The sequence below is a fragment of the Salarias fasciatus genome, chromosome 4 (genome assembly GCF_902148845.1).
Source record: "Salarias fasciatus chromosome 4, fSalaFa1.1, whole genome shotgun sequence".
NCBI lineage: Eukaryota > Metazoa > Chordata > Actinopteri > Blenniiformes > Blenniidae > Salarias > Salarias fasciatus.
This window is the reverse complement of record NC_043748.1, coordinates 8,872,285-8,890,230: the sequence shown is the minus strand read 5'-3', so window position 1 is coordinate 8,890,230 and position 17,946 is coordinate 8,872,285. Positions and strand designations below refer to the sequence as shown.

Sequence of the window (17,946 nt, the reverse complement as noted above, 5' to 3'; positions counted from 1 at the left end):
TTAAGTTGTGGATTTAGTGGGATGATCGGACATCCTAATGACAGGCGGAGGCGCTCTCCATGGTGCTGAGCGCTTCCTCCACGTGCTCTTACTTCATGAATACTGTAAGTTCCACTTCCATGTTCTCTTTCGTATAAATATTCATCGTTTTGCAGACTTCCAACAGAATGCTACATTTTCTCTTGAGATGCTCAGAAGTGAAAACGGAGAAGTAGAGATAATTGGAGACGAACAGGAGTGGAAGTTGTACATTTTAATTCACCTGCAGACACCTGAACCTGCGGATGTTGAGAATGAGCAGGATGGAGGATGTGTGTGTGATGCAGGGAACGGTTTCCCCGGACAGCGCGTACGGCTCGTCTGCAGTGGAGTCGGACGGAGAGACGCTGACCTTCCCCTATCACCAAGATCTGAATCACAAGGTATCCACAAATCTGTCAATGTAACTGGCTGTTCTGTAAATCACACCCTTGAACACTGATGTGTGAGCTACTGTTTCATTCATTCTTATTAATATTGTAATTTTTATTTTTTAATTGTAGTATTTTAATTCTTGAATTAACTGTTAAGCAGTGTCTTCTGTTTTCATGAGTTCTGAGTGCAGGTTAAATTTAACAACACTACCAGATGTCTGATGCTCGCAGAGTTGGGATTAAGGAAATGTAAAGTTACTGTAATTTCTCTACTTTTGGCAGTGATGAGATTGTAACTGATTGCCATTTTCAAATCAGTAATCCAGTTGAAATCAGTGAAATTGTCATCAGTTCGATTTCTTTCCGTTAACTTTCCTGAGATGAGTCTCAACAGGGGAGACCAGAGTGAAACAAAGGCTGCTTCTACTTCCATGAATTTCAGTTTTTGTTAGTAATTAAGTAATCCCACTAGTTTTCAAAGAAGTACCTGTAACACTGGATGTGCGATCAGTCGATTTCCACACATACAGGCTGAATCATAAACTTCAAACAGTGCAGTAGAAACACACAACACAACAAGCTTTAAAAAAAAAAAACAAGCCCTCGGTGCAGAAATTACTTTTATTGTCCTCATTATTACAATAGTTGCATTAATGAGAAGGCAAGTAAAAGCTCGTCCTTACACGACTCACAAATTGGGGATTTTATTGCTGGCGCGTTGCTGCTCCTCTTAACAGTTTGATCCCTGTAGATGCTTCAGGAGCCTCAATAATTCAATTATTGGATATTTGTGGAACAAGCATTGTATTGCGGCGAGCCGAGAACGAGCTCCCCGTGTCCCGGCTAATTAAATTTGTGATTGCATTTGTTGTTTTGCCGAGTTGCAGACTGCCAGGAACTACAGAGCACTGGAGATAACGGACGGTCCAGCCGAGTGCGAGCTGAAATGAGCCAGTTAGCTCTTGGCTCTTGAAGTATGCAGTTTTGAAGTCCTTTTTTTTTAAAAAATAAATAAATAAATATAGAAGACACAGTAAAACATTCAAAAAGTGTGAGAAAAACAGATGATGCTCTTGAATTTATAGTTTAGAAATGGCGGCTGTGAAGCCGTCGGCGGCCTTCCGGTCGTATTGTTACTAAGTGACTCGCCTCATCACGGGTGTTTCTGTGGCGTTCAGGGTTACTGTGACACATCTCTTATAAAGTCAGAGAAATCTCACATTGCCATGGCGACAAAGCTTGTTTCTCCAGCCGTGCTGAAGGGGCCTTTTGCCTCAGTGAAAAATAGCCACCTCCATCCATACTCCACACACACACACACCATCTGTTCCCATGTGCTTTCTCATGTCGCCTCTCCAGCAACGCGGGCCATGAGGACATTTTACACGCCAGCATCAAATTTTCATGTGGGATTCATGCAATAGTAATATGTTGATTTAACGCAACACGGGACAATCTCACCTTGAGGTCCTGAGTCATCCGCACGGCGGCTCCTTCTCTGGTCTGCAGGGTTTGAACTTCAGGGACAGTTTGTGCTTCAGTCTGCTTCCTGCTGAGGACGGACTTCAGCAATCACTCTGTATTCAGAAATGAAGTTTGTTTTACCTGCTTCTTCTACTTTTTTGCATGTGTGGTGTGAGAGTCGGAGGGTTCAACCTCCCGACTCCTTTATGGTGCAATTTCTCAGGTTTTTCAAGCATTTTCTACATCCGCAGCGTTGGGACTGTTGCTGTAGTCAGCGATTTAGAGGGCGACGGCTTCAAAGCACAGTACGAAAAATCCAATTCGAGAAACAGGGTGGCCTCCGATTTTCCTCCTATAGCTGCTCAGACTGTCACAAAGTCGGCCTTTTTAAGTGTGAGAGCAAATCGAATGCGCGGGACGTAAATGTGGGTGATTAAAGGGAACGCGCGGCGGGCGTCAGAGCGCCGCATGCTGTCACGCCGCGCCGTATGTGGGCTCTTTGAGGAGGCAGATAAGAAGCAGGCAGTGGGGCCGGACCTGCTGGATGAGGAGGAGTCGTGCACGTACGTTCATGTTCATGTGTGTGTGTGTGCGTGTGCGTGTGTGCGCGTGTGTGCGGTGGGGTGATAAATGTCAACAAAACAGGCAAGCATCTGCTGCCAAGGAGCTCCAGGCTGGGTACACAGGCTCCCAGTGAGACGATAACCATGGCGACAAGGCCAGTTGATGCCAGGGTCCAGAGCCGTGGTGGTAAATCAGCGCATCCCCGGTGAGCCGAGGGTCGACCTCCGGTCACCCGCACCATTGTTTCCAACACCCTGTCTGTGTGAGGTTTGACCTGTACCTGCAAATTACTGCTGGAAAACGTCTCCCAGGTGCTTCACTCGCCAAAACACGGCTTTTCTTTTCATGGCTGCTTCATTATTCTAAAGAATTTCTCAAAATGCGTGTAGGACTACCCCATAAAAGCAAAATGCTCTTTCATAAAGGCCACAGTAAACTCACTTTCCGTTCCTGTAGGCATGATTTACCGATCTAAAGCCAGTCATTTCATCCTCGTTATCCTTCTCAGTGTTTGACCGGAACGTGAGCAGAGCCTCCACCATGTGAAGGTACAACTTTAGGAGACAGAATGAACACATGAAATATTTATTCCACTCATGTATTTTTCATTGTACCCTTTTTATTGCATCTTTATTTATTTAGAAAGTAATATTAAAACATGTAGATTGGTAAATCTGTATAACCGCTAGAAGATTATTGAATCTAAACACACTTCATCTAAAAGTTTACCGAAGTGCAGGATTACTCCAGTGACGCATTTTGAGAGCCGTAAAGGTAATTTATCAGATAATCACCAAAAAATACACACTTGAAATGCTTGGTTTGCAATTTAGTACCGTCACATCACACAGTCGGTTTCACAGTGAGTGCCGTCCTGAGCAAACCGTCCCGCCCTGAGTTTTTCGGTTTGACTCACTCGTCTTTAAATCGGACTGGAGCGGATTTTCTCCGTGTTTCACCAGTGTTTGACTCTCTCTGAGTGTGTCACTGACGTGCATCGTGGCGCTCTGCACTGTGGGATGTTGCATTTTCTCACTGCATTCATTACAGTCCTTAACTTGCTGTGGGAGACAGTAGGAGTAGGAGGAGGGGCCGCTGGATGGCGGGGGGACGTTATTATGGTTAATGATGCCTATTCTGTGATTAAATACTGCGAGGAGAGCACGGCTAATGAATGTCACGGCAGTGGGGACGCTTGCTGCTGGATATTTGTAACAAAGCTGTTTTAAAGCAGACTGATTTTATTCTCTGTGACAAGTAAAAGGGGGGGGGAAGGGGTTGGGGAGTCGTGTGACAAATGGAGGCAAAAAAGCAGACAAACAGTGGAGATGGGCGACTCATTTGGAGTGTGGTTTTCTTCCTGCAGCGGCACTAATAAGTCTGACTTTGTGTCATTGTCATTAGTGCTGCAGGGCTCGGGCAAAATCTGGTGGGGAAAGTGCAAAATTGGCTTTGCCATTTCACATTAACATAAGTTAGGGCATTAGTGTGTGATTCAAGATTCGAAACCTGCAGAAAAATACACCACAGTGAGAGCAGTGACACTGCGCGCTGGAAAAATGTCTTGATGAGGTTTCTGATGGGGTCTTCAGGAGTCATTTTAATAGATGAGGAGATCAAAACAAAGTGAAATACATGCACACAGGTGAAAACCTAACAGTCATAAGGTCAAGTGGGACTATAAACAGAAACTTATTGTATTTTGGGGGGTTCATAAATGACATATGGGGGGAATAATTACTTCCTTCTCCTAGGATGTGAGAATCCTCCTCCTCCCATCTGTTTCATGGGTTGAAATCAGTTGGCTGGAATAGATTTTCGCCAGTAACATGTACGATCACGCAGCGGTGTAGGGGTTAGTGCCGGAATCAGGCAGACAGCTGAGTGACATCAGGACGCACAGCATATCTGAGAGCTCACTCTGTTCGCTGATGTGACTTACACAGCAGTTCACATCATTCAAAATGTCAAATTGACTCACCTTGTTAACAGGCCCTGCATGGCTCTGACCTCTGCCCGGGATTAAATCAGCCACTCAGTCAGCTCCGTGTACAAATAGATGTGCTGTCATCGTGTTGGAGCTGGAGGGGGAGGGGGAGGGGGGGGGGGGGGGGGGGATGCGGCCTGCAGCACGAGCGATGAGTTCATATGATTGCATGTCAGTTATATAACATGAGTGATCTCTGACCGCGTGTCGTTCGTCTGCTGCACAGACAGACTGAGAGCAGGCGAGAAGACGCGCGTGCTGCAGACCTGGACACTAGGGGGAGACACACACTGCAGCAACACACACACACACACACACACACACACACACACACACACACTCTCTCTCTCCTCGACTTGATTGGGAGTCTGTGAAACCAAGACATTTATGACATGCTAATCAAATGAAAGGATTTGGTTTATTTATAGAATCACCTCGACAAAAGACAGTTTAAGAGTCGAGGAAGGTTGAGAAGAACGCTGTGGTCATGTCAGACGGCGTCGGGAGCTTTTCTGGTACAAAGCCTGGTGGTTTGTGGTGGAGGAAGGATTTGAGCTCGTTTTGATTCGGTTTCAGTTTGATCGACATTTGATTATTCACCACAGCAACATGAAGCGCATCTGAAGTGCTCTTCCTGTCTGCGGGGCGTGTGTGTGTGTGTCTGTGTGTGTCTGTGTGTGTGTGTGTGTGAGTGTGTGTGACTCCTCTCCCTGACCCTCTCTGGGCTCGAGCACCACCTGTGGCAGATGAGTCAGCCATCAGCGGGTTTTGACCCCCCGAAAGGCGCACCACCCGGCCCGGCAGGAAGACGCGCGCCGCGCCGCGCCGCGTCCGCGCACACTCGCGCTCCTCCACTTCATCATCATCTGCCCACGCCAGGACGCGCCGGGACGCGCCGCGCAAACACAATCACAGAAATGTTTCCGCCTGCTTGTCATTCGGGCTCTCCGGGCTGCTGGATGTAGACGCCGCGGCGGGTTGTTGGTCAAGTTTTGATCGCCGCTCCTGCAGAAAGGTGCGGTTTCTTTTTCTTTTTTTTTTTTTTTTAATTCCCTTCCTGGAGAAGCGCCTGGCGAGCATTTCGTGGCCACGCGCAGTATGCGAGCCGAGGAGCTGCTGGAGGCTGGCGGAGACCGGGACTGAGTGCACGGAGATCTCTCACGCACTCTGCGCGCATTTCTTGGACGCGGATCGGAGATAACTGTGGGTTTTCGGGCTCCTCAGCCTTCACTCGTTGCGATGTCCTCGAGGAAGACATCGTTGACGGACAAGCAGACTAAAAACGGCACGTCAAAATATGTGTTGGAAAGATGCGCTTCTATTAACGAGTATTATGACATTGCCTTCAAGGTGTGTATTTGCGTCTTGCCTTTTTTTTTTGTTTCAACTGATTTCTCTGTGCTGGTGGAACAGGTGTGCGTTGTTACTGTACTCTGACAGTCTGGTGTACAAAACACAAATATTGACTCTTCACATCTGGAGGCTGCAGCGCTCCGGTAATCTCAAGTGGAAACCATTAAGCAGCAGCTGCTCAGCGCGTCTTTATCCAGCATCCTTGTTAAAGAGGCTGTGTTTGCATGTGTGTGGAATAAACAGAGCAGAAAGCCAGTCTTTTCCCTTTAAGTTCCTCCTGTAAATCTTTTTTTTTTTCTTCCTTTTTGATCCAAATATTTACCATGGGTGGATCTACTTGTTGCTCAGTACAGGTTCCTCATCTGATTGCTCATTGGAGCTGCCCTGGCACTCCTTTAGCAGACAGCAGGAAAAGTTACATTTCAGTGTGATTATAGCATCATCTCCATCCAAACAGCGTGTTTGTGCAGCTCGGGCTCTGTGGAAGCAGCCAGAGCCGTGCGAATAGCATCTAATATTTTCATCACATGCTGCTGAATAGATTGTATAATTGCACATCCTGTTGTTGTAATTATATTGATTAGCTTTGGAGAAGGATGCATGCTGGAAAAGGAAGAGGGTGAAATTACAGAGTCGGCTGCAAACATCCTGAATCCTCCTCTCCAGCGCTGGCAGAGCCACATGTTGGTGGCAGCCGAAGTCAACACTGGATCATAACACAACACAGTTGAACATTTTACCAGAATGAAGTATCTCCTAATGGCTGCTTTACTAAAATGATATGCTGCACAATATGGTCATTTGATTTGAGCATCATGATTGAGTATCATCTGATAGTCTTTTTGCATTTTCTAAACGTAGCATGTCGTTGGTGTGTTTTCCCGGCTGTAACTTCTTCCTCTCTGCTGATGAACTTGCTCTAGGTGATGCTGCTGGGAGACTCGGCCGTGGGGAAGACGTGCGTCTTGGTGCGCTTTAAGGACGGGGCGTTTCTTGGAGGCAACTTTATAGCCACCGTTGGAATAGACTTTAGGGTGAGAGAAAGACCGAAGGCCCAGTCGCTGACTGAGTCGTCATTATTCTCTGTTTGAGCCGTTATGGATTTGCTGCTTGTTGTGATATTCTTGTAAGTCTCACGGGGGGAAATATTTCACTTGAAAAGCATCTCAGTGATATTTACAAAAAACAACAGGAGACACATTCATCAGAATGACATCGACCCAATTATCACCTTAATTCCACTCTGAACACTTCGCCAGTCACTTCGTCACGACTGCACCAAATGTACAAATCCTCGCGGCGACCAGCCGGGTTCTCAGACCACTTGTGCTGCTAGGCGTCACGGGCGGTCTCATAAATGTCTCGGCAGATGCCTGCCCACGTCCCCGTCTCCTGGAAAGATTGGCTGCGGCTCAGCTGGGTCCTGGAGGAGTCGCCCTGCTGACAGACGAGCTCCTCTCCACACACACACACACACACACACACACACACGCACACACACTCATACCCACACAGTGACTGTTACTGAGCTTCAGACAGATGTCTTACTGTACGTCTTTGTCCTCTACAGCGAATAGGCTGTTTGGACCAAATGGTCTGCCTCCCCCTCTTCCCCCTCCTCACCCCCCTGACCTCCTGCGTTCCTCCAATCAAAGCAGAACACTCTCACACACTAATGGCAAGTGAAGAAGGGGCGCAGGGTTTGTGCAGGAAATTGCGTTGCATTAGCCAAAGTGATGTATTATCTTCTGTGGAGGACAGTCTGTAGACGTGAGGCAACATAATGGACGCCTGACAGATATATGGCCGCTCTTTATTCGCGAGCATAAACCTTGACCTCGCTGCGGCGCGGGCAACAAGTGCCGTGGCCAGACCTCCATTCATGAAATGCATTAGATGGAGGAGTGAGACAGGTCTGCGCTTTGCATTCATGGAAAGAAAAAAACCCCATCAACGTGGCGTTATTCATTCAGGAGGACGGCGGAGAACGTCAGCAACTTTGCGTCCATGTTTGTCCGTGAAAAAGAAGGCGAAGCCGCTTGGTAACGCGGTAATCCGAGATAAACAGTTGATTCAATATGCTGAGGTTGTCCTTTGTGCATGGATAGGCAGGCAGGCTGTTATGGCAGCTTGTAACATGGCCGGTCTATTTTCGGCATACTTCCTTGTAGCAGTTACTCAGCATGCAGGCTCCTCTCGCGTCATAATTGGGGGAAAAATGGAAACCCATGGCAACTAATGCAGGGGTTGAACCATGTCCATTCTGCCAAAGCAGAGGATTCAGCATGTGGCGGCTCCAGCAGTCACTCACAGCTGTGCACATGTTGCAGACCGTTTCCTTTTTTTTTTCATGTTGTTTTTTTTCTCCCCTGCATTGCTTTCAGTTGTTTGTGCGTCTGCAGGAAGGGCAGAGACCGCTGGTGAAGACCTGTCACTGATATGAAGCTATGGACGGGTTAAGGAAGTGCGTTTGAGTCACACTTCCTCCGTCTCAGCCGCCACAGTGTGACTGTGGTGGTTTTTCGAAAGGCGGAGTTGAAATCTATCTGTGAAGGTGTCAAGCTGTGTGAATGTCTAATGACCTATATGAAGTTCACTTCTGCCAGGTGTCACTTAACATTTCAAGTGTTCAAAAAAATTTGTCCTGATTGAACAAGTGATGGTACGCTCAGCAAAACAGAAAAACCCATAAAATCGGCTGCAGTTTGAGCAATTTTACAGGTAGCAGTCTGGATTTTAATAGTGCAATACATACCGATAGTGTATATCTTCAGTGTAAATGTGAACATGATAGAATAAATTTGACCTCCCCTGCTGCCCTTAGTAACACTAACACAAAAAATCCAAAAGTTATTTACATAAAGTATTATGTGGAAACAAAAAAAAAAAAAACCCACGTTGCTTCAACCTTTACTTCCACCTCTCACAAACCCTCAGGATGTTTTAGATTTAACCTTTCAGTTCACGCCACTGAGGCAACATTTCGTCTTTTTTTTTTTAGCTGGCGTGCCTAAATTATTTTAGACGTATCTTTGCTGAACAGGAAATCAGAGGGCACCCCTACAGGGCTGCAGGAAATTAACGGGGGAGTCAGTTGTTATGCTGCCAGTCGTCTTTCTCACTGTTGTGTAATTAAGTCTAATCCCAGGACCTTGTTGTTGTGTGGGCGTCGCAAATTACTTTCTCTGCCAGCATCCAAAGCCACTTTTAGTTGCCTTGTTTCTTTTGCCACATGCTGATTCTCTGAGATTTGTCTCCTCTCTCTCTCTGCTGTGATGTTCGTCATTCATTTCTGTGCCATTTTCACAGCACTCCAGTCTCTGAAGCATATGGTGAATTGTCTCTCACGCCTCTTCTCCTTCCTGCAGAACAAAGTGGTGGATGTCGACAACCTGAAAGTCAAACTCCAGGTGAGAACGCGTGCCTTCCTTCTAAACATCTGTCAGATGACACCTGCCTTTAATCTCAACAACTGGCTCTCGGGTTTTTTTTTTTGTCAATACATTGAAAACGTATCGTATAGAAGCTCTGACCCATGCGCGCTGTAAGTTCCTCTGCCTTTGTTTCCATTGCTCGTCAGATTGAGGCGGATTATTGTTGTTTACGGTATGAGAGGCTGTGCAGGGTTGTGTTCTCGCAGCATGCTGTTAGTCTCAGGCTCAGACCTACCAGTCGTCATCACCTGTTCATTCAACACTGAGTGGGAGGTGACAAAGTATGATTCCTCCGTGAGGTCGAGTAAATCCTCAGTTTTTCCTCTTTTTGCGCGAGCCCTGCATGTGATAAAATCCTGTGACTGGATTTCAGAAATAGACGTGCCGAAAACAGTCTGGACTGTCCTGCAGAGAGAAAATACAGGAAATGTGAAATTTCCACCCAGGTTCAAATACACTGCTTGACGGGATTCACTTTAACCAAATTGCAACCAAATATTTAAAAATCATTGCTGGTTTAATGTTGAAAATGACAACTTTGATCATTCTGCCCTCTTGAAAGGTCCAAGATCAAAAAGTCCATCTACCTTTTTTTTAATTATTATTTTCTATGACAGTCAACATGATGCATGTACATGATGTTATTCAGTGCGGTTACGACCAGATGTGCTGTTTCACTTTCGCTCTTCGTGAAGCCAGATGTTTGAGGGTCCACTAGCCTCACTTTTAACAGTAAAAACCAAATCTCAATAGAGGTCATGCTGGTTTTTTGACCTGATTATTGAGCTATGCTGATTCTGAGTCCTGAGCTCATTTGAGTTAGTCTGGTTGACTTTGATTTGTTCATTTGTTTTTCATTTAGTTGGATATTTTATGGGGCCATACGGTGGTGCAGTGGTTAGCGCTTGTGCCTCACAGCAAGAAGGTCTGGGGTTCAAATACCGGCCGGGGCTCAGGGCTGTGTGGATTTTGTATGTTCTCCCCGTGTGTGCGTGGGTTCCCTCCGGGTACTCCGGCTTCCTCCCACGGTCCAAAAACATGCACGTCAGGTTAATTGGTCACTCTAAAAAAAAAATTGCCCCTAGGTATGAATGTGTGAGTGAATGGTTGTATGTCTGTGTATGTATATATATGTCAGCCCTGCGACAGACTGGCGACCTGTCCAGGGCATACCCCGCCTTCGCCCATAGCAGCTGGGATCGGCTCCAGCCACCCGTGACCCCGAAAGGGACCAGCGGCAGAAAATGGATGGATGGATATTTATTCAGATTACTATAGCCTAATAGTTTCTTATTTAAAGGTGCTGTAGGCAGGTTTTCGCATCTCCGCCATCTTGCTTAGGGTTACCTAAGCAAGATGGCGATTTGACCCATCTAAGATGGCGATTTGAAACCCAGCACAGCCAATCGTGTCCTGTTTTCTCTGACATCACGCCCTCACGCAAGTTAAGCCCCTCCCACAAGAACGTGCGACGAACGCCCCTCGACCAATCTCGGTTAGAGCCTCAGGGGCTCTTCTGATTCGGGATACCTGGAGCTGTGGAGATTCCTTTTCAGCTAAGAACAGAGACAGATGGAAACGCTGCGCCCTTGCGGTAGTGCAATTATGCTACACTCCTAAAGGATTATCAATGGATACTCCAACATTTAATCCAAAGAAAACACAGAAAAATTAGGATTGACTAGCAAAATCCTGCCTACAGCACCTTTAACTTTTTAGTTTGATTCATGTTAGTAATGTTTGGTTAACTGCATCTAATTGAAGTTTTTGAATGTTTCCTGTATGTTTAGTGTACGAAAGCTTAAGTGGTTTTGTTATTTGCTATCTTGTGGTTCCAGTATTGTGTAGCGTTTTGTTTTCTTTTCAGTGGGAAAACCAGCTCAGCAAGTCAGCCCAACAGAACCGACCTTTAAAAGAGTAACTAAACAATCAGATCTATTAGCTGAAAGTTTTCAGCAGCAAATTTGAACTGAACTGTTTTGGCTTAGTTTCTTAAATGTTTTAAAATGCAGTCATTTGTGGCATAAGTCAAACTTTCTCTCAGCAAAATAAAAGGCTCTCAGCTTTGAAGTGCAGTGTAATTTTACATTCCCGCTGTACTCGTCAGCCCAGTGGACTTGCTGTGAGGATCGTTGAGGATGTTTTTCCACGTTGGCTGCTGTGTAATTTTGCGGTTTGTTGCACAGATCTGGGATACAGCCGGCCAAGAGAGGTTCCGCAGCGTGACGCACGCCTACTACAGAGATGCCCAGGGTAACCTTTCACTTCCTTATGCTCTATGTGTGTGTGTGTGTGTGTGTGTGTGTGTTGTGTGTGTGTAAAGGGGAGGTGTAGGCGCTGGAGTGACCTGAGTCAAATATTTGGTGTGTAGAGAAGGTGTGTGTGTGCACAACTGAGTGAGTCTGGCAACAATAAAGGTGAAACCAAAGTGCTTTCTGTCTGGGTTCACAGCCTTACTTCTGCTTTATGATATCACCAGCAAGCCATCATTCGACAATATCAGGGTAAGACTTTCCCAGATTACTTTCTTTTTTGCTTTCACTATCTTTCCCTCCACTCCGTCTTTCTTTCCTCTCTCTCTTCATTTTCTCTTCCTGCTTCTGAACATCACTTTGTATATTTATTGTACATGCAAAAGCATTGTGGAGGCCTCTTCCTCGCTGATCTCTGTAGAAATGACACAATGTTATCATTTGCTCGGCTACATGGTCCCTAGTTTCAGTAATGAAAAGTAATAAAAGTGCTCAAGGATGAGCGTGACTCAGTGTCAGCGTGATTGATCGGAGGACGGTAAAAATGCACGGCCCGGGAGCGGAGGGGGAAACAGTCTTCCAGCGCGGCTATTTGTTCGGTTCACGAACCGATCTCTCCCACTCCTCTCCTTCTCTATAATGTCTGTCTTTCCTACTTTTTTTGAAGGCTTGGCTGACTGAAATACACGAGTATGCCCAGAAGGATGTGGTCATCATGTTGCTGGGCAACAAGGTGAGCGTAGCTTCCTTTTTTTTCTTTTTGCTTCGTAGAAAAAGATCAGGAGGATTACTGGTCCTTTTGCACAATTATACCAGACTCTTATCACCCTCACACAGGCATGTGGACGCTTGAGAGCCAGAAAATGTCTCGGTGCATCATACATGAAGGAGTGTGTATCCTCTCGCACGCTTCCTTTAACATTTACTAGTGAATCATAGACTTCATCGTGTGTGTTGCCGATTTATGAGTTTTAATAGACACACATGGAAAACAGAGCCTGTTTATTCACAGAAGTGGAGCTCATGAAGTGTGTTCTATTTCCTCGCCCTGTGATTTTCGACAATACGACGGGGCAGAGATACGATCACAACACGGCGTCACCCGCCGATGCTCATTTGCATGAAGCTCCCGGCGCGTGAAACATTTTCTGCATAATGCCGCCGGTGATGAAAAGAGCAATGTTCATGTCTCATTGCAACCAGCAGTCTTGGATAATACATCTTTAAGCTCCCTCTGGTGGCCCGCGGAGGACTCACTCACCTCGAGGGCCGGAGATGTCACAAAGCGGCGGCTCACATGATTTGCTGTGAGAGCAGAAGAGCCACCGGCGGCAGCGGTGGCGTTTGTGACATCTCATCGGCCTGTGGGAGCTCGGCGCTGCCACATGAGAGGGGAAACTGGCCGACACAGTCGTGCGTCTTTGTAGCAAATGGCGTGGATGATGTTTGACCCTTGACCTCTGCTCTCTCTTCTCTCCGGCTTCTTGCAGGCGGACATGGCGGCAGAGAGAGTGGTGAAGACGGAGGAAGGGGAGAAGCTGGCGAAGGTAAAGGAGGGCGCTTTCAGGTGCTTTCACGGTAATCTCCCGACGCCCGGCGCTCCTCTAATGCTTTTCCATCTCAGGAATATGGAGTTCCTTTTATGGAGACCAGCGCCAAGACGGGAGTCAACGTGGAGCTGGCTTTTCATGCCATCGCCAGGTAAGTGAGCCGCGTCTTTTAACTGATGGGTGAATTACATGAAAGCATGCAGTGTGGAAGGAGTGAAATGTAAGGGACGAGCTTCAAAACACAACTACACTGTGCACAACCCACATGCTCAGCTCCAAATGTAGAATTATTGCCAGGAAGCATTAATTCAGCCAAGAAATAATCTACCAAATACAGAATTCTGTGCACGAAGTTTATATTCTCAGCATCTTTTCAGCTGAATCTGTCACTTTTTCTCAGCTTGCAGCTTTTCTGTTTTGCTGGATTATATGCTGGGAAACATTTTCCCCAAGAGGCTCAAGAAAGTATGCTTTCTTTTCTTTCTTTTTCGTCAGAAACAACTTATTCAATACTGAAAGATACACATTGTGATTTTTGAAATAAAAAAAAGGTAATAAAAGAAAGAAATTAAATACATTAATTGCAGAATAAAATATTTATTCCCAAATGTCTGTTTGTTTCTCAAATATGGCCAGGACATCCTGCAAATTAGACATTTCGAAACAGTCAGATTGGAGATATGTAGTTGAAAACAGTAATGAAGCAGCAGAAATAAAAGTTTGGGGTAAGTGGAAAACTTGTGAAGGACTGGACAAAGCAGAAGTTACTCTTACTGAAATGAATACAACAGAACAATTCGATGTAGTATAGTGTATAGTGGTAGTATAGAGTATAGTGGATGTTGAGCACATACCAGAAGTCCAAACAGCATAGCAGTGTGAATGTCCTTGATGCCATGCAGGATGATCTGATCCTCCAGCACCACAGCCAGGTCCGTCAGATCCTCCCCTTCTGGTATTCTGAGGATTCCCACGTTCAGTCCTCTCGTCATGTCGTCCTCCATATCTGTGGGCTCCTCAAAGATAAAAAGAAAAACAAAAAAAGCACTGTTAGAGTTTTTACTTGTCTGCAAGTTCCAAAAAAGACATTTAACTCTAAAGTCCACTGGTTTGATCCTGCTAAATCCATGTTGTCTCACATGGGCTTGGAGAGACTTTTGAGACTTGAAAAAAACACACAATCACTGTAAATGCAAAGGAGAGCTAAACTTCTTCCATCATGACCATGGCTGGTTCTGTAGTGTTCAAGTGTTCTTCTGGGTTTCCCGTGACAGAAGTGCAAAACTTACCTGTCCATCTCATCCAAGACGCAGCCAGGTGGAGCAAATACGATGAGCTACAACAGAAAATCTCATATTAGTACAGTGACAATGGTTACAGTACACTCAACAATCATAACTGTTTGATTTTCTAGAGGCATGCACATACACTTGCCTACTAGTGCACTGATAATATAGTTTTTGTGTCAAATTCAACAATTTGCAGGATTTAAAAGCTGAAAAATATTTTAGGTGGGCTGAGGGCAGCAGCATTGTACTGTATATTCCTCAACTAAATTGAAGACTTGGACCTTTAATTTAATAAAAATAGTGAACACCATTTTCACTTAAAACTGAAAAATGCTTGTTTTTTGAATTAGCCTTTTAATGTCAGAAACATGCATGGAATCTGTTCTGACAGATGTACAAGATTGACAGATTTAATCCTCCCGCCTGCACGCACTCTGCTCCTGCACCCCCACCCGCGTGCCCCACGTGACTCCCCCATCCGCGCACTCCTCTCCGTGCACACCCCAAGCACACAAACGACCGTCTGCCACGCCATCTCCCCCGCACCCACAAACGTCGTCAAACGTTGTCTGCTTTAATTCAACTGGCGTTTTCATGGTGCAGTCTGCACAGAGCAGGCTGGATTCATGTCATTCACTGGGACAAGTTGTGAATTGACATGTTTAAAAACGCAAAGAGTGTCCCGCTCGTTGTCTTGAGAAGCTCCAGTTAGCATAGCTAAAGTTAGCTAAAAGTCTCACGTTTAGCCTTCTAATAACTTAACAATTTAAAGGCAAGAAAAAACATCTGGGTAGTATTCATATCATACGGTGACTTACCTTTTCTGAATATGTGAGCGTGACTGAGCCCAGACTGAAGGAATACGTCGCGTGCAGCTGCAGAAACTGGCAGACAGCAGAACCGCCGGGGCTGTTTGAATGTACGTTCAACGTGCTGACGTCATCAGAAATGTCCAATGAGGAAAAGTATCATCGGTTCAAATTCCTAATTCCACAGGAATCGTTTTAATAAGTTTGGAAAGTTTTCTTTAGTGAACACAACATAAACATAACATCTTGAGTTATCACAACTGTTTCAATAATTTGAAGTCCTGCTGACTAAAATTCTTAATTTATCATGACTAATTGGTAGAATTATTTTTAACGGTGTACAATTTTAAAAGAAGAAATTTATATAAGGACCAAGCAAGTAAAACTTGTTTATGGAAGTTTGAAAGATGAACAGGATTTTTTTCAATGTTATAGTTACACTCCAGAGGAAATTTTAGGCCTCCAACCAGATAGCATGGCTAGAAATAAAAATCCACATTTTTTTCACAACACTTTGACACATTTAATCTTAAATTTTTTGTTTAGAGTATCGAAGTCTATGAAGTTGAGTCCTTCATTCTCATATGTATTCACGACAACAGGTTTTTTCCAAAAATATTTAAAAAGCATCTTATCCATGCACTAGATGGTTTTATTATCAACATATAAAAAAGGGCTGTGTAGGTGAGTCTAGAGACTCCCTCTGCTTTTGATTTAAGTATTCTTAATTTTCAATGATGCTGTGGCTAATGCGTCACTTTATAAAATAGTCATGAATGTTGTACTTTTTTCGGATTTAAGTTTGAATAGCAAAAAATATATTATAATCAAATAGTAGGCTACAGCAGTAACAAATCTGTAATTTTGAAGTTATATGTATTATGTATGCTATATGCTAGAATGAAAATAAGTGGTTTTAATGATAGTAAATGGGCCCAAAATCTTCTCCAGGAAAAAGTGTGATTTTTATTTGTCTATGATGTTATTGAAATGTCAACATACATTAAAAACAATTAAAATCTTTGTCAGATTTCACAGAATGAACGACATGAATGAGAGCACAAATAAATTGATCAGCCTCTAGAAGTAGGCCAAATGTATTACAGGTTACCCCTCCCTTAAGACGTGTGTGTCTGCAGAACGGCGGTGAAGCAAATAAGACTAATTTTAGTAGCGAACGCACCTCGATGAAAGCAGATGAGTTTTTATTATACATTAAAATACAGATTTTTTTTTTTCTCGTGATCAAGCACTCATAGTCTTTTCTATATTGAAGATGAATGCTTGGCAGTAAATCGCCTGTAAATGAAAAAGCATGATCCTCATGAATGATGTTGACAAAAGGAATATAATTTCCTCTTGGATAATACACAGAAATTCGGGGTCGTCTGTGCAGCTCATCCGCTCTGATGGTTTTGAGCTAATTTGTTGTGATGGGAGCCCGAGACTCCCCGTTAATCTGCGACCTTGTTTTTGACTAAGTTCCTTCAGTTCACACCTGTAATTATAAGTTCGATCAACATTAAAATTCCTCAGTTTTCTATGTGCATTGACATGGAAACAAACAAAATATCTGCCTGCAGTTCAGCACAGTAGAGTAATGTAGGCGATTTGTCTAAATGTTACAGCAGCTCGAAGTGGAAAGTTCCATCAAATGATACGATGCAGCAGCATATTAAGCACATCTGAGTGTAAAGTGCTTCTTCTCATTTAATTTCTCTCCCGTTTTCATATTCTTGACTTGCTTGCCCTGTCTGTCCTCCATCCCACACATCCACCCCCTCTGGATCTAACTTTCTGCATCTCTCTCTCTCCCTCTCTCTCTCTCTCTCTCTCTCTCTCTTTCTGTCAGGGAGCTGAAGCACAGAGCGACACAGCAGCCAAATGATCCCAAGTTCCAGATACACGACTACATTGAGTCTCAGAAGCAGAAGTCTGGCTGCTGCTCCCTTGTGTAGCCGATGCCGATCGCCTGGCAGAGAGACACACACACATACAGATAAAGAGGGAGGGAGGGGAGGAGGGAGTGGGAGTGAGGCATTTAAAAAAAAAAAAAAAGTCTAAAGAAAAGCCAATCCCAGCACCAAACCCTGAGGAGTCGATCTCTACGTGATCTCCGCCGAGTTTTTGCCTGAATGAAAGTGAGCCAGGATTGGCCGCCATCCCCTACCTGAAATGTGAATTTAAATCTTCTATGTCATGCGTAGAAATGTTCGTGGTCATTATTGGTGATGGTCGTCTGAAAGTAAAACCCAGGAGCTGCAGTCTGAAATGCTACATCCATCTGCAGGAACAGAGAGGAGAGCAGATGAATCGTTCTTTGCGTGAAGTGGATATAGTAATATAGTATTTCACCCTGCAGCTCTCAGTTTGTCTCATCCCAGTTTTACCAGGCTGTGAACTGAATCAATCCCCCCTTTTTGGCCTTATAGTCATCATCTTTATTCTTTGACATTCTAGTGTGTTTGAGAAGTGGACTTCAGTCTCCACGGTTCAGATTGTAGCTATAAAATTGATCCCGTCTGTTGACATCTGTACTGCTGTTAGATAGAATAAAGCCGATGTTTTGAGGGTGCTCACCCACTGTGTGTCTGTCTGTGCATTCAATTCAGGGCCAGTGTCTCCACCCAAAGAACTGCGCTTTTTGTAACTGTGCTTTACACACAGAGAGATTATTTTTTACTGTAGCCACGTCTTTGCTTGTGCGTCCCACACAGACACACACACAGCAGCAGGACGGCGCTCCCCAGACAATGACCGCGTCTCCCCAAAAAAAAAAAACGATGGATGTTGTCGTCTGGACTGTACCGAAAGCTGTATCTGTTCACGCA

The 17,946-nt window shown here is 44.8% G+C and overlaps 2 protein-coding genes across 3 annotated transcripts in view; one reads left to right on the top strand and one right to left on the bottom strand.

Annotated features, from left to right (window-relative positions):
- LOC115387010 (butyrophilin subfamily 3 member A1) overlaps positions 1-291 on the bottom strand; it is a 30,347-nt gene extending 30,056 nt beyond the window's left edge. The window contains exon 1 of the mRNA XM_030089519.1: positions 279-291. The gene's annotated coding sequence lies outside the window, so the exon portion shown is untranslated. The remainder of the gene's footprint in view (positions 1-278) is intronic.
- Positions 292-5,126: 4,835 nt separating this feature from the next.
- LOC115386424 (ras-related protein Rab-37) lies at positions 5,127-17,946 on the top strand. Of its 2 annotated transcripts, none has more exons than XM_030088675.1 (9): positions 5,127-5,443; positions 6,705-6,815; positions 9,150-9,191; positions 11,402-11,468; positions 11,667-11,719; positions 12,135-12,200; positions 12,958-13,014; positions 13,092-13,168; positions 16,968-17,946. In XM_030088675.1, the coding sequence occupies exons 2-9, from the start codon at positions 6,708-6,710 to the stop codon at positions 17,071-17,073; spliced, it is 576 nt and encodes a 191-aa protein (XP_029944535.1). In that variant the 5' UTR covers positions 5,127-5,443; positions 6,705-6,707; the 3' UTR covers positions 17,074-17,946. The 2 variants fall into 2 exon arrangements, with proteins under 2 accessions (XP_029944535.1, XP_029944534.1); XM_030088674.1 differs by lacking the exon at positions 5,127-5,443 and adding an exon at positions 5,488-5,778.

Bases quoted from the DNA above. Each gene is read 5' to 3' on its own strand.
- LOC115386424 (XM_030088674.1), top strand. From the start codon at position 5,668: ATGTCCTCGAGGAAGACATCGTTGACGGACAAGCAGACTAAAAACGGC. The intron at 6,816-9,149 runs GTGAGAGAAAGA...TCCTTCCTGCAG, and splicing joins CCGTTGGAATAGACTTTAGG to AACAAAGTGGTGGATGTCGA. The intron at 13,169-16,967 runs GTAAGTGAGCCG...TCTTTCTGTCAG, and splicing joins GCTTTTCATGCCATCGCCAG to GGAGCTGAAGCACAGAGCGA.